The following is a 15,290-nucleotide window of genomic DNA, read 5'->3' as shown; positions in this document are numbered from 1 at the left end:
CACTTTTTTAAAATTTTTTTTTTTTATTTGTCCATATCTCTGTTCCTGGGGAGCCCAGACCTGGACCCAGCGCTCCATATGTGACCTCACCTGTGCTGAGTAGAGAGGAAATGATCACTTCCCTTGACTTGCCTTTGGTTTTAAGATTCTCACTGATTACACAGATTCTTCCCTTCCTTTCTTTCCCTGCTGCTCAGTCTCACCTAGGCAATACCACCTTACCTGCACAGAAAATGTGTTAGTGAGAAGCTAATAGAATTATATATTTCTATTACAGTGTCTGCAACTGAGTATTCACTGGCTAGTGAATACAGTCCAGTCTGAAACTTCAGAAGGTTTTTTAGAATGAAACTGGAGTCTTAAGTTAATCTAATATACAAATTTAGTGTAGATTTTTCTTTCCCCTACAGCTCTGCTTTTCTGAAGAAGTACCCTGGTGCTAGTTAGGAGGCATGCAGTTAGTACAAAACAAGTTGGCATTCAGAGTGTTTGCCACAGTTGTAAAGAGGCAATGTGTTGTGTGAATTTTGAATCTCTGCTAGAATTTTGAATCTTGGAAAACAACTGCTCTGTAGCACTTTTTGTGGCTTTCTGTTCCTTGGCTGTCCTTTCCATTGATTGTTAACTGTTCTGTTAGTAGTTTTATAGTACTTGTATGTTTAAAAGCAGGAATTTTTCTGTGGCTTTGCTTAACAAAGATGTGCCTTCGAGAATCGCTTTAAGTCAGAAGAATTTCTTGCTACCTATAGTTTAGAAATGGGATAATAGGCTATTTGCATTGAATTTAACAAAAGTTATGTTTTGTGAAGTAGAAGTGTTTTTTTTGATGAAATTTATGATTGAATCAGAAGTGGGAAATAATTTTACCCAGAATACTGTAAATACCTCCCTTCTATTTCCAACTTTCTGGAGCATGACTGTGTAGATTATAAATTTTCTTTTGAGTTGATGAGACTCGTCTAGCTTATGACTCTTCTATCTTCCCAGAGGACTCCTGCCCTGATAGATTTGAACATGTGTATGACTTTCTTAAAAGCAAGTCTTCTTTCATATTAAAATTTTTTTTAAAGGGGCTAATTTGTCTGCATGGTGTCTTCAGCTTTCTCCCTGGCAACTTTTTCCACCTCAGTTCAGCTTGGAAGCCTGTACGTAGGTGTTGAGTACAACTCTCAAAAGCAGAAGGTGCCAAGAGCACTTAACTGTATTTTGAATAAATGACTGCCTTCTAGGCAAATTTTCTTCTGTTAAAGCTTCCTGGTATTTTCATTTTTGAAACATATTTGATTTGATTACCAATTCTATTTATGTACTGCATAATTAATTGGAGAATTTCCAGATAGTTCAGGGACTGATTAAGCTCCTGGCACAGGTCCGTGTGCTTTTCAGGATCATTATCGTCCATCATTTTTCCGAGGTAATCGTTCCTTTACTCTGCTGACAGCAGTTTGAAACTTTTCTTGGGGGAGCAGCACAGTTTATGAAAGCAGTGCTGCCCATTGGAAATAAGCAGAAAAACAGATGTAGTCACGCATGTCCAGATGAGTAGAGGGGGAGAAATGGCTTGGTAACTTCCCAAAGAGAGGAGGGGACTACATTTGCTGTTGCTACTTTGTGAAAAATTTAATTCTGGACTGTTGTTTGCTAGGTTACCAAAGTGAAGATAGAACAAACTTCCTTTTTCTTAGGTCAGTAGAATTCTTTCATTTAAATTTTGAGATGTTTTCTTTTTCCTCTCAAAGGGTTGTGTTTGGATTCCAAAATATCTAAAGCCAATAAGCACAAGACCCTCTGCTGCACTGGCTGGCTTCTAGTGTGGTGAGAAAGATTAGTGCTGTCTGATGGGGAATATGTTCGTTGCTGTGGAGATAACTAGGAAATGAAACCTTAATGTCAGTGCTCAAATACCACAGCCAAAACTTGTAAAAGGACTTTCAGGAGTAGATACCTTTTTTTTTTTTCCAGATTCTTTTGAGTTTGGCCGAATAAGGCAGAGCATTTTAACTTATAAAACCTGCTTTTTTATATTGCATTACAGGCACTTCTGTCATTAGCAGACTTTGTTTCAGAGTTTGCTTTTATCCAGAGCAATTGTTAATGGTGTCACTTTGTCTCACTGGTAGTGCTGATAGTGCTAGTATCTCTGAGGTGGTTGCTGGAAGGTTAGCAGCATTGCAGATATAATTGGGCAGGGACTTGAGTCAAAATTTCTTTTAGATGAGTGCAAACAGTTAAGTGTAGCTCACTTGGATGAAGCATGAGTTTGTAAAGTCACATTTTAATTTATGTCAGTGCAGAGGTATGCTGAATTACCTTTGTATGTTGAGATACTTCAGTGTTTTCAATATGTCAATTTCAATTTAGAAATGACCTGATTTGTTCAATGGCATTTTTAAGCTGCTTAGGTACTGAAGGCTTTTTCACTCAACCAAATGACTTTTTTTTTTTTTTTTTTCTTTAGAATGCTCCCATTTAGGGTGGGATAATTTTTCAGTGTCCATACATTTTCATAGGAAGTAGGCTGTGGTTGCCTACTTTGGAAATAGTTTTGATTCTAAATGTCAGAATCCCATCTTCTGTGTGTGATACAACATTGTTTGGTTTCTAACACATGCAGAACTTAGAAGAAGATGATGGTCTATTTCCTTTGCTAAGGAACTAAGAGAAGGAAAAACTGCGTCTGAGTTTCAGGGGTTGCTCAGCTGAAAACAGTACTAGAGATTTTTCATCTAGGTTACCCTATACTTGCACAGAGAGTCTTTATGTAGTGCTGTCCTTCCACGTGTGGAAACTTTGCCTGACCAAACTCTGGATAACCTGATCTGACTGCTTAGAACAGAATGTTGGATTAAGTGATCTCCAGAGGTCTCTATATAAACATCCAGTCTAGATGTTTATAGGATTGTATGTGATTCTGTGGCCACATTGATGGTTGCTTCATGAGTGCTTTTTGAAAGAAAGTCTAAACAGTAGTTTCTTGAAAATGTAAACCCATCATAAATAAAAGATTTATGGAAATGTAGAAATCATACTTTCCTTTTGTTAGAATTGTAGCCCTTTATCTTCCAGTGCCATTGTAAGCAGATTTTTGCTCACAAACTGAGATTTATTTGAATTCACATATGCATTTTTTCTGCAGACTTTTTCACTTGTACTATATTGGTATCACCTTGTCATTTGGAAAAGGTTTTTCTTACTGTAGTAATAGTTTTTCTGTTCCAAATCAAAAGTGAGAATTCTGTGAGGTAAGATTTCTCTTTAAGGTCTGAAGCTGTCAGCTTTGTGCTAAAAAAGCTATTATCTCTTGTTCTGTGTAGTGACAAGTATGCAGATACACTTCATGGCCCACGTCACAACAGCAGTAAAGCTGCAGTATGAGTTCTGTCTTCTGGTAGCATTGTTTTGACTCTTGCCCCTCAGTTTTGAAACTTGGGTACTGACAAGATCAAAAAGGGTATTTATTTTGTGTGTCATTCTACTTTCTTTACCATAATGCAGTTCAGTATTTGCTGCCATACTGATGGTACTGTCTACTGCCAGTTCCTGATTTTGGGGGCAAAGCTCTCTGTTCTCTATAAAAAATTACTGATTTGTTGCTGTCGCTCATATTACTCTGCCTAACCTGGTGTGAGGTGAAGAGAACCTTGACCTTTGTGTGGTAACTCTGCCAGTAGTCTGTAATGAAGTGAAATAAGATATGAAATATTGAAGTAATCTGCTCCATTGCAGCTTTTGTTTTTCCAAGTTCTCTTGTGCTGGAAAGTAAGAAACATCTAAAATTTTTCTTACTTTTGAGCGCTTTTTAGCCCCCACGTTGGTTTTTCTTTTCTTTGCTGTTCTGGTGGCCAACTCCATAAATTTCCCCATTTAATAGCAGCAGAACAGAATTGGCTCATTTTATAAAATCTATTCAGGACTCAAGATTTTATCAGTGGTAGCTGAAAGTGGCCTGTAAGTCCCAAAAGGAGAAGTCTTTGCTGTGCTTTGAGCCTTATTTCCTTAGATTGCCAGTGCTAAACAGCTTTTGGAAGAACTTATTTTGGTTTGTCTTTACTTCAGCTAATTTTAAACTACATATAAATCTTTCCAGGTTAAGAGATCACCTAGGTAGCACATGCAAATAATTGCAGAATCTTGTTACTAATCTAATGAGGCTAGATTGCCTAATAATGGGCTTATTGCTTATGCAGTTGTGGCTAAAATTCTGGTTAGGTCATTGTCCATTATTTCTCTGCAAAACAATGAATCTATTTCATAAATGAATAGCAGTAGTTAAATTTTTTAGTGTATTTACAGATGTTATGCTCATAAAGTCAAAGTGAGTGCTACAAGTCTAAAATAGACCATTTGGAAATATTGTAAACTTTGTGAAATATTTTGAGAATGCATGGTAGTTTATTTAAGGAATGCTTAAAATGTCAATGGTACATTAAGGAAGCACCACATACTACTCTGGTATTTCACATGAAATGGTTTTGAGATGTGAGTTTTGTTACAAGTCTGATCAACTGCAGACTAGATGAAGTCACAGCCTTTGATCCTGTACTCTTAACAATAAAATACTAAATACGTGATCTTTCAATACTGCCTTATACCTTTTCTAAACTTTTCCTTTACCTCTATAAGTACTTAGCAATCATTTTGGAGCACAGTATGTATAATCTCTTTTTAAGTTGAGCACAGATACTTTATTACCAACACTTGTCTGCCTTTTTTTCTTCTTTAGAAATGCTCTCAGATTAAAAACAAGCTAACAAAAGACCAAAATAATTCATAAGCCTGTTTATGTTTAGACTTCAACTCTGTTGTGTTACTTGTGTTATTTCAAATTGTAGGGGATTGATTTTTGGCTATAAATTTGCTTTTTGAATAATGACACTCTTTAAATGTCAGCAGTTTTGTACAGTAAATTTCCCCTTATTTAAGAATAGAAATTTGGTTTCCTTAGCAAATAATTACTTGGTATTTCTATTGCAACCAGATTTGTTTTCTTGAGGTTTTTTTTTTTTTGTTTTTTTTTTTTTTTTTTTTTTTTTTTTTTTTTTTTGCTTTTTTCCTCTTTTTTTTTTTTCTTCCCCTCTTAATTAAAGTTCTGGGGGTTTGGTGTATTTGTTTGTTTTTCTTTTTCTGTTGTTTTTTTTTTCCTGGAAACCTTTTTAGCCATCTGTATGTGATGCAGAATTTCACCTTATCCCCAACTCCAGCCTTGTCTTAAATGTGAATGTTTTAGTTTATCCTCCACATCTAGCAGATTATTCAACACAGCTAAAAATCAAACCAGTTGTATCATTCATTTGTTCAGTCGATAACCTTAAGATGTGGGAGATTGTTCTATCCAGAGAAATAGATCCAAAGAAGTTGAAACTTCTATATCAAAGATTTCTGTGTCGTATCACAGATGAAGGGCTTTCTTTTTGGCTTACCTGATCATCATCTGCTAACAGATATAATTTCTCAGTGATAGTGTGAGTCTGAGCATGGGAATGTCCGGAAGTTTTGCACAGGAGAAAGATGTTTGATACACTCTCTTGAGATTTCCTAAAACATGAAATAAATTTCGTTTATCAAAAGTCCTGAAAGAAGCTAAGTGAATTATATATCCCTTTTTAAACAATTAACTAATTGGCAAAAGAGGAACAAAAAATTCAGTTTTTATAAAAGGTGGAGTTCACCAGGAAAGCCCTGCAGGAATTTGTGCTTCCTAATGTCTGAAAGATAGTGGATGAAGCCTGGTGAAGTTTGCTGGTGGTGTGAAGCACCTTAAAGACTACCTGAGAGAAGATGCAGAAGACCTTTCAAGGTGATGTTCCAGGAGGGAGAGAAATAATTTAAACTTTGTAGAGAGTGGTAGGCCCTGAGAAGACAGTTTCTTGTAAAGATGACATTATGGTGTTCTTGCAGAACACAGAGCATAATTTTTCCATTTTTTTCCTTGTCAGAGGAAAATCAAAACACAGATGGAAGCAGAATAGAGAAAGATGTTAACAAACACATGGAATTGCTTCTTCATGAAGAAAGAATGATTGTTTAATTTCAACAAGATGAGCTACATGATCTAGGTCTGTGTTCCCATCAGCAGCATATGAAAAAGAGAACATAATGACAAGAAATTATTTACTCCAAGAACTGATAGATCATCCCATAGTAGGCTCAAATTAAATGTGATGCTCATTTAATCTGTGAAATGCCAAAGCACAGGATGCAGGATGCTAAAAGCTGATGGTTTCAAAAAAGTGAACAAACGAGTGAACAAGATGTGTTTGACAACTGGTAAATATAAAGGGTATAATCTGACCGAGGTGCTCCCTGAGTCAACTTCCTTAAGAACCTCTCTCAGCTGGTGAGTCATAAGACTGATGGAGTCAGTTCCTGCTCCAGTAGATTGACAGTGCTTATCTTGATGGCCTAAAAACAATGCAGAATGCTTCATTGCAAGCTTGAGTTCACATTCTGGCTAGGTTATTAATTGTTCTTGGAAAGCTTGTATACCTTTTGAGCAAACAAGGGTTATGACATCTTTTAGGATACAGGTAGATGCAGTTGTCACACTTTCCATTCTGCTTGTCTGATCTTGGCGTCACCTGCCGTCCTAGTAGGTTTTTTTTTTTTTGTGAATCCTCATTCATATTGAGGAAGAAATTCCCATATTTTCACATTTTGAGGACTGACTTCCTGGAAGTTTGTATGATTGTTGATCAGTTTTGTTCTGGTTGTTCAGTAGCAATACTAAAGTTTTTTTTTCTTCAGCACATGGTTGAGAGTCACTGTGATGACTGGCTACTTTTGGTGTTTTACTATTATAGGGTAATTTTTAGTATTTTGATGTAATTTCAAGTAAACGTTTATATATAATTAGGTCAGATGTACTTATTGAATAGAAAACTTTGCACGAGAATGTGACATGGTGTGTTTGCTTGAAGGACCACTTACTAAAAATATAAAACATTCTACTTTTTTTAGTTTCATGTTGTTTACTTGCTGAAGCATCTACTAGAAGCTATTTATGAAACATACATCAATAAATTATGTTTGGGAAGTAGTATCTCCTAAGAATGAAAAATTCTCAGTTTGTGTCTCCTTTCTGTTTGTTCTTTAATTATTTTGCCACTGATAGTCTAAGAATAACACTTGGTGTGTTTAGCTTCAGAGTTCACAAGTTGTACGTTGAAGGTTGATTAGGTTGCTGTAGGACACTGTACAAATCAAAAATAATTTTAAGGTTTTTTGCCACCCGTTTTTCTAGTTACAGTTTGACAGCAAAATGTTGCTTATGGAATTATGTTTTAAATAACTGTTTTTGTTTTTTGTACACAATTGTAATGGTGGCTTGATGTGGTTTGTTTTTTTTTTTTTTTTTTTTTTTTTTTTTCCTTCACACTTGTTTGGAAATACAGAATATGAAATATCTGCAGCTCATTCAGTGTTCTAAGCAATTGTCCCAAATGTCAGCTCTGTGTTCTTGTTCAACCACTTAAGGTTAGAATTAGTTCTTGTTACAGGCAGTCAGTTGTCTGTTGAGTTGTTGCTGTTAGACTTCAGGAAAGGCTGCTTGCTTTGATGGTACCAGTATTTAGGAAGTCTTTCACTTTCATCTTCTGACACTCTTGTACCTCATTTAAGTACATCTGCATTAAGCCAATTTACTGTGTGCCGTTAAGTGATAAAGATGCCTGTAGTACCTTATGGTGGGGTAGGTTTGCTCAGGCTGCTACTAAACCAGTTTTCATTTCAAGTTATTGGAAATCCCCCCAAGAAAGTGTTATGCTATATTTCTAGTCACTTATTTGTTTTGCTTTGGACTGCATTTGAGGTACAGTGTAGGAGTTGTGTAACCTGATGATCAGACCAGTAGGATTTACAAGCTCCTCATAAGCCATACTTAGTTTGCCTGTCACTGATGTGAGACTTTGGGAAAAGCAGACTTGTACTCCCCATGCATCAGCCCATGTGATCATGCCCTTACATTTCTCCATGATGTTTCTGAAAGACTTAAGTGTTTTACTTGGTCATGCTCTTGCTGAGATACTCTGAAATAGATACATCTGTCACATTTAGTATTTAATGTGGAAATTCTCTGGTTTTATAAGGGAGTTATACAGTTTCATACTGAGATTCACAGGTTTTAAGAATGATTTGAAATCTACATAATTTCATTTGCAGGGCGTTTTCTTCAGAAAACACTTAGTAAGCTCTTAGTGCCTTGAAACTTGCACAGTTACAAATAAAAAAAAGCATGAAAAGACCAGTTGCTTCAAGCAGTATTTTGTGGAAGTGACTTACATATGGAGGAAATACAACTGGTAATACATGTTTTGTTTGCTGGTTTTATGCCTAAATGAATGCTTATCTTCTTTTATTTCTTTTTTAGCAGCACAATGGAATGAAGTTTTCTATGAAAGGAACTCATAACCAAGGCAACAGCTACAGCCCTGTCAACAGTGGAGGCATGAGACAACCAGTTGGTAACCGGGGACACCACCAGTACAATCGTAATATATGGAGGAGGAAAAAACACAGAGACAGCTTGCCTATTAGTCTGAGCAGATAATGGCAGATGCCAAAATGACCTTCCCTGTTCAGACAAACTGAGTGAGTGCCACTCGACTTGAGGGATGGAGACCAGCGTCCAGCACATCGTTTTATTGGTGTTGCCAAATATCTGCAGCTGACTTCTTTGCATGTTTCTTTGTGTGGTGGTTCAGTCCATCTTCAAGAAGTAGTTGTGCTTATCTGTGAAGCCTTATTAAATGTGGAAGTTTGTTTTCTGCCTTCCCACAATGGTTCATTCAGTGCCGAAGCAGCTCTGACAATAGAACTGCAAGGACATTTACAAATGCTGTAGCCTTTTTGCTGTGGCTATATCTGTTCCTTTTGCTTTATTTCAGAAGTGAAGGAAACTTCAGCCCCTTGGAATTATTTTTTTTTCTTCTTTGCGGCAAATCAAATTGGGAATTCATAATAGTAAATTTGCTGTTCTCCTGGTTACTTTCCTTTTTTTTCAAAGCTCAGTTTTTTTCTCTGTAAATATTGGAAATATGATTTGTGCAATAACTTGGAATTTTTAATTTAATTTCATATTATCACGTAAGTTATATTTAAGGGGAAGAGGTTTTTTAATTTACAGATCCTTTCCCAGGTTGCATTATCTAAGTTGGGGTCATAGTTTTGGCAGGTTGTCTGAGCAGTGTTATAAACATGACATTTGGTAATATTTGAGGCTTCTTGATTCACAATGAAAGTGCGATTTGGCTTACAGTTTTAAGAATTTACTAAGCTCCAAAGCATTTTGACCCTGTGTTTTTTAGCTCATTGTCTGGCCTCTATCAGTCGTCTTGCTCTGACCAATGAGTTTTAATTTTCTTCAACTAGACAACAAATCGAACATTTGTAGTACCAGAAGTAAAACTTTTGAGAGGAATGGGAAAAAGGTTGCTTCAAGTCCTGATGTGAAATTAAAAAGCTGTGAACTACATGCTTTGATGCATTTTAGTAACGTAACCTGTTAATGTTTGGGTTGAAACAACACTATTAAACAGAGGTACCCGGCTTAAGGAATGTGGAGAAAGGAAATATGTTGATTCCATTAAGGAATCTGTATAGTAGTATGCATTAGTTCTGTTAAGAGCAAATATATAAAAAGTACTTCAGCTGCTCTAAGCATTACAAGAAGTATCTTTTAATGTGTTGCAGGAGAGCACAGCCCAGTGTTGTACACAGTATGAGTGGCTGGCACTTAATTTACAGATGCATACAGGTATACTATGCAAGTGTGTATTGCCATGACAAACACTGTCTTTAACTTTTTGAAAAATGTACATCCTGCCTAACCCTGAGTTTTTAAAGCACCACAGTTGTCCTGGGAGTAGGTCACATCTCATGCCCTCTGACTTCCCTTTTTTAAGTGAGAGTTCTTAAGCTCTACAGAAAACTACAGGTCAGTTATGTAAGTCCACTAGCAGAGAAAGCTGAAGAATCCTGTTAACAGGACATCTATACTGTGTACAGATAGAGAAGGTTTTAAAACTGGTATCTGAAAATTGAAATGAGGTGTCAAGCATGAAGCTTTTTAATATGCTGTATGCCTGTGAAGCAGAAGTAGTAGTTCATGTTATTACTGAATCTGTCAAACACAAACAGGTCCTTGAGGGGAGAGAGGGCAACATTCCAAACTAGATTAGTGCATATCTGTTTGCAGAAAGTTTGTCTTAATGCTCCAGACTCATCACAATAAAAAAATTCTAAAAATTGTGAGCTGATTCATAAATAATATCTAAGGGCTGTTACATGAGCCTGTACTGCTTAGTCTTCACACACTAGCAATATTGAGCATAACTACATTAAAGAGCCTTCAGAGGCTTTAATTGGTGTCTTATACTAGCGTCCATTTTAAAGCAAAACTCATTTGAAAAGTGGTATCATGTAACACTTCAGTCATGGTGAACCAAATTAATTGGCCTGGCTATCACTGTGGTTATGTGCTACAGGTTTAAAAAAATGTTTAAATTTTTTGTGTGGACAACTATGTGGAAGCTAAAATTGACATATTTTTATGTAAAGTTTTCTATTCTTTGATTTTTAATAAACTTTGGAGACCAGTCACTCTTCTGTACTTTTTTATGGGAAACTTAAAGGATGAAGTGACACTCGAACTTGTCCCATACTTTGATGTACACTTTGAACATCTGCTTTAAAATGTTCATGGTGAGTACCTTCAGAATAGGTTTGGAAGGTGGATGGGTGCTCTTAAATGGTGGTGGTGTTTTTCTAAAGGGAGTAATGAGCATGGGTGTTGCTTTTGCAGTTGTGGATTTGATCTCTCAATAATGAGAAATCAAAGGAGCTGGAGGTAGTGCCCACAGTATTCTCAAGAGCAAATCAAGTGACTGATTCCTTGGGATGTCTTAACTTTTAATAAACTTTTTTTCCCTAATCTCTCCCTGTAGTTTTAAAATTCCTTTCAAAATCTTCATCTAGGTTTCAGCCTCCTCAGAGATGGGATGTGTCTTGTGTTTTTTTTTTGTTGAGTTCTGTTGACCCTCTGAAAGGATTTTGTAGTTGTCAGCAGCTGACTCTATTTAAAATTTTTAAAAAATTATTATCTTTGGAAGGAACTAGTGTATGTATGTATATGTGCATATATATATATATATATATATATATATAATCTGTAAATGCCAAGAAAGGGACAGTTCCCTTTTAATTGTTTTTAATCGACAGCCATGCAAGGCTAGGGATTGACCAAGTATCATAGACTTCTGATTGTCAATCTTAATGAGTTTCTGCTGGAGAAAAGCAGAGAAGTAATGGGAAGAAAAAATAATAACCACTCAGTAGTAGCAGGGATAATAATTATTTTTTCTGTCAAGTCAGCCAGTGGGACATGGCTAACAGAGGATTTATAATCTCTGCAGGCACAAAGACTAAGTGCAGCAGCATTGGTTTTGTAACTTCTGTTGTCCTAGACTCCACCTTTTCCCTCTTTCTTCCCAGATGATCGTTTTGCTTTATTCTTCCCACAGATTCTGCTCAACTATCTATCCTTGTTAGTAGTCTGCATTTAATGCATGAGGATTCTCCCTTGAACCCTTGTTCTCTGAAAAGTCTTGAGATATCCCCTTGATCCCAGCCCTAATGACTGTTTTGTACACTGTTCATAGGCAAAATTAGTCATGGACTTGAGGAGTGGAAGAGGCATAAAGAGGAATTGAATGGTGGGATGGGGCCCAGAGAGTCCATCACAGAAAGAGCTCAGTTGTGATCTATTTCTGTTTACAAGAGATGTCAGTGCTGGTGTTGCATTGGACTTGCCCTGTAACTGACCCTGTGCACTGAGGTAGGGTAAGAAGAGAAATGTGACTGCTGGTACTCTGCTCCTGGTTCAGCACTGTTTCTTACATGGGGATAGCCTCTTGAGAGTGGGCAGAGCAGTAGAGTAGCATTAGAATACAGCAGCCTTCAAGCAATGTGAGTTCATTTGTGGGTAAAAAGAAAAGCCTAGATTGTGAGCTAACAGGCTCACTCAGTGTGTATGTGTAGGGAAGTAGATGTGTCAACTTCTGTGCTCTCAAGGACAAGAAGCTGCCTGCTTGCTCACTACTGCCAGTATAGTCTGCTTATAAATTTAAAAATATCTAAATTAAACCAAAGTTATGACCTGAATTTTTCAATTGTAAGATGTGACAGAGCCATCAATTACATGGCTGCTCTTGTGCACTTACACTGTTTCAACTGGGGCTTGAAGCATCATGGAAAGCAGATGTGCCAAAAAAAGGATTTTGGAGGTAGCCTTAGAAGAGAGGCCTGAAAAAAAGCATCTTGGATATCAGGAAAATGTGTGAAGAAAAATACCAAAGGATGCCTCAGAACCTTAATTGATAGTGCCTGTCTAAAGCTCTGCTCACAGTTCTCAGTGTTGCGTTACTGCAAAAGTTTTGTTTTAGAGCTGCCTATGGCACAGTAGCCTTTAGGTTTCAAATCAATTAAGGATTCTCCAAGCATCTGCCTTTTTTAGAATCCTTTTCTATTTGACAGATTGTTGCCTGAGTATAAAAAGAAATTATGAGTGGCCTGTGTGCAGCACATACTGACGATATGCATGCCTGTGTGAGAGGTCAGGAAAGACCAAGGGCATCTCATCCAAGAGCAGCTACTTTTCCCCTTATCCACCAAACTGTGAGATGTTCTTCTGACGTGAATTCGTGGGAAGTAGCAAGCTGCTTCCTGTTTCAGTAACTTAGGAGAGTTGAACTGTAGGTAGATATGTGGATTTGCTGAAACATGACTTCCAGATAAATGCTTCACTGACTCATATTCAGACCTAAACCAAACAGTATTTAGGAGCTCCTATTACAGTATTTTCTGTGTGAGAGAATGAAAGCAATGTTTAAACTGGAAGTCCATAACCTCTATGCTAAAGTTGCCACTTTTTATTAGTGAAAACTTTGACACTGACCCTTAATGGATGTTCTGTCGAGAAAATCTTTGTAAGAAAATTCCTTGCTTCATGCTCCTCCTTTCCAGAGAAGTAAAGCTGAATCTTCAGATGGACTACATATTTCAGGATTGCCACCAGGCACATCTGGCCAATTTCAGGAGCCTTTGTTAAGGCTTGCATGTCCAGGTTGTAAGAGTCACTTGGGTATCACTTACTATGTAATTCTGGGTGAGATAAACAAATCATCTCTGTTCTCTTGAGGAAATTTCTTAGGAGACTTAGGAACAGAAAATAAGAATTCTATCAGTCATTCATACATGTGTATGCTGTCTTCTGTAGATGAGCAGAGCAGTGTTGAGCTTCCCAGCTATGAATGCAAGATTTGTTCTGTCCTCACAAGGGCCCTGGAGTGAGCCAAGGCAGCCCAGCAGATGTTTGCTCCTCAGATTAGGGGGTAACAGACCAGGTTTGTGCAAGAGCTTTCTGACCTGTTCCTGATACAGTGGTTGAACAAAATGATTTCCTGTTTTCCTCCCATTCCTTTGTTAAAAAGGAATCATCAGGGAATGGAAGGTTATGGAAAATGTGCTGTGTGTGTGAGCATTAGGAATTATGAGTGGTTAACCAGATACAAGTGCTCTAATCTGGTATTTCTATCTAATTTCTATCCTTTGAAGGTGTAAAAACCATGGCTGGACAAGGCCCCAGGTAACCCATTATAATTTCAGTCAATCCTGCTGGACCACTTCATTTCTGTAGGGCTTTTCCTTGTTAAATTTTTCTATACCACAAAAAAAACACAACCTTTTTTTTTTTTTTTTTTAAATTTTACTTTATCTCTGCTGGGCTTATGATGTTTTTAATGGGGACATAAGTCAGGTAGGTATTGTTTGGTTTTTTGCTTTGTACTTCATTTGAGAAATTATATCAGACAAATAGACTGATACAGATAAAAATCTAGTGATTTCTGGAATTGATAGTCCCTGGAAATGAATAGTCTCCAATCATAAATTACTGATCAAGTAATACAATTTTTTTTATCTTCTCTGTATCATGGTGATTACTATTGGTAACAATTTTTTTGAGTTCCATCAGCTTGCATTTGCAATGGTAACACAATGAGGGTATGTGGGAGTAGTGGTTCATGTAGGACACAAGCAAAATACTCCAAATTGCCAAGTCCTTCACCTTTTTTTCCAGTGAGTTGCATAGATTCATCATGGAAACTTTTGATAATTAAAATTTGCTTGTTTGTCTTTATTCTGCAATTCAGGAGTAGGTAGATTACTTACACTTACACTCCCTGAAAAATTGTACAACATTACTGATGGAGCTGAAAGCATCATGAAAAGGCTTTATTTAGAGGTATGATTTGGAAGCTGCTATTAGCCTAAGTTTTACCTAAATAACTAAAAGTTGTGTCTGTCTAGATCAGAGTTGTTCCTTACAGTGCATAACAGAAGTCTGACAGTTGCCAATGTTTATCAAGAGTGGATATGTAGAAAATTTCCGCCAAGAAGAAGGAAGTACAATCCAAGACTTTAATCATCTTAACTTGAAATATAAATAGCCATTCCAGCAGAATGAGAATTGTGACATGTCAAGCTGCAGATCTACTAATAAGGACTTAATCAATCCCTACTATTGTTACTGCTGCTACTAGTAGTATGATGTATTGAGCACAGCTATGCCTAAGATACTAATAAGGCCAAGACATGCCAAAAGTCTAATCTAGAAAACTCATACCAGTATTCCATTTTTATTTCTGCCACATACCAGAATAGGGCTAATTAGAAACAGAGGAAAATTTTAACACTAATTTATCAAATATTTTTAATGCCTAACCCAGTATTGCTCCTATTAATATCTCTATGTTTAAATTGTTTGGTAAAGCCTGTGGTGTAGTTCAGTGCTCGTTGTGGTGACTGAGCCAGGGTGCTCTGAACCCAAATAGCATCAATAGATGGCGCTAAATGCATATTTTTGGGCCAAGGTGGTGCAGTTAGTTGAAGATTAACTTTGGAAACAGATTGTTTTATCTGTGTTTGCTAATGATTGTGGCACAAAAGCTGCCACACGTGGGCTGAATGTCCTAATGTGACAAACATGGGAAACGTGGCCTGTACACAGTGTTGGAGTTTTGTAGTACTGAGTAAATAGACATGCGATGAAATATAAAGCACAGGGCTGGAAAATGAGAATTTATAGCTACTTTCAAACAGTGAAAGCTGATGGGTTAGAAATTACAAAGAGGAGAGACACCTGGGCATATTTGTTAACAGTATGATTAAATTCACCAGCTTGTCTCACAGAGTTGATAAGTGAACCAAACAGATGAAATGTTTCCATTAGCATTAGC

At 36.9% G+C, this 15,290-nt stretch overlaps 1 protein-coding gene across 8 annotated transcripts in view; it reads left to right on the top strand.

Moving 5' to 3' along the window:
* Positions 1-10,596, top strand: part of TENT4A (terminal nucleotidyltransferase 4A) — a 57,840-nt gene extending 47,244 nt beyond the window's left edge. For 4 of the 8 annotated variants that reach the window (XM_079301161.1, XM_079301157.1, XM_079301163.1 and 1 more), the window contains one exon: positions 8,369-10,596. In XM_079301161.1, coding sequence (XP_079157287.1) covers positions 8,369-8,545 — 177 coding nt within the window. In that variant the 3' untranslated portion in view covers positions 8,546-10,596. Of the gene's footprint in view, positions 1-8,365 lie in introns of all 8 variants that reach the window. The other 4 variants (XM_079301156.1, XM_079301160.1, XM_079301158.1 and 1 more) reach the window with 1 other exon arrangement.
* Positions 10,597-15,290: the final 4,694 nt, after the last annotated feature.

Source organism: Erithacus rubecula, assembly GCF_903797595.1.
Source record: "Erithacus rubecula genome assembly, chromosome: 3".
In the NCBI taxonomy this organism is placed as follows: Eukaryota; Metazoa; Chordata; class Aves; order Passeriformes; family Muscicapidae; genus Erithacus; species Erithacus rubecula.
The sequence above is the reverse complement of the archived record's forward strand: the minus strand, read 5'-3'. Positions and strand labels throughout refer to the sequence as shown.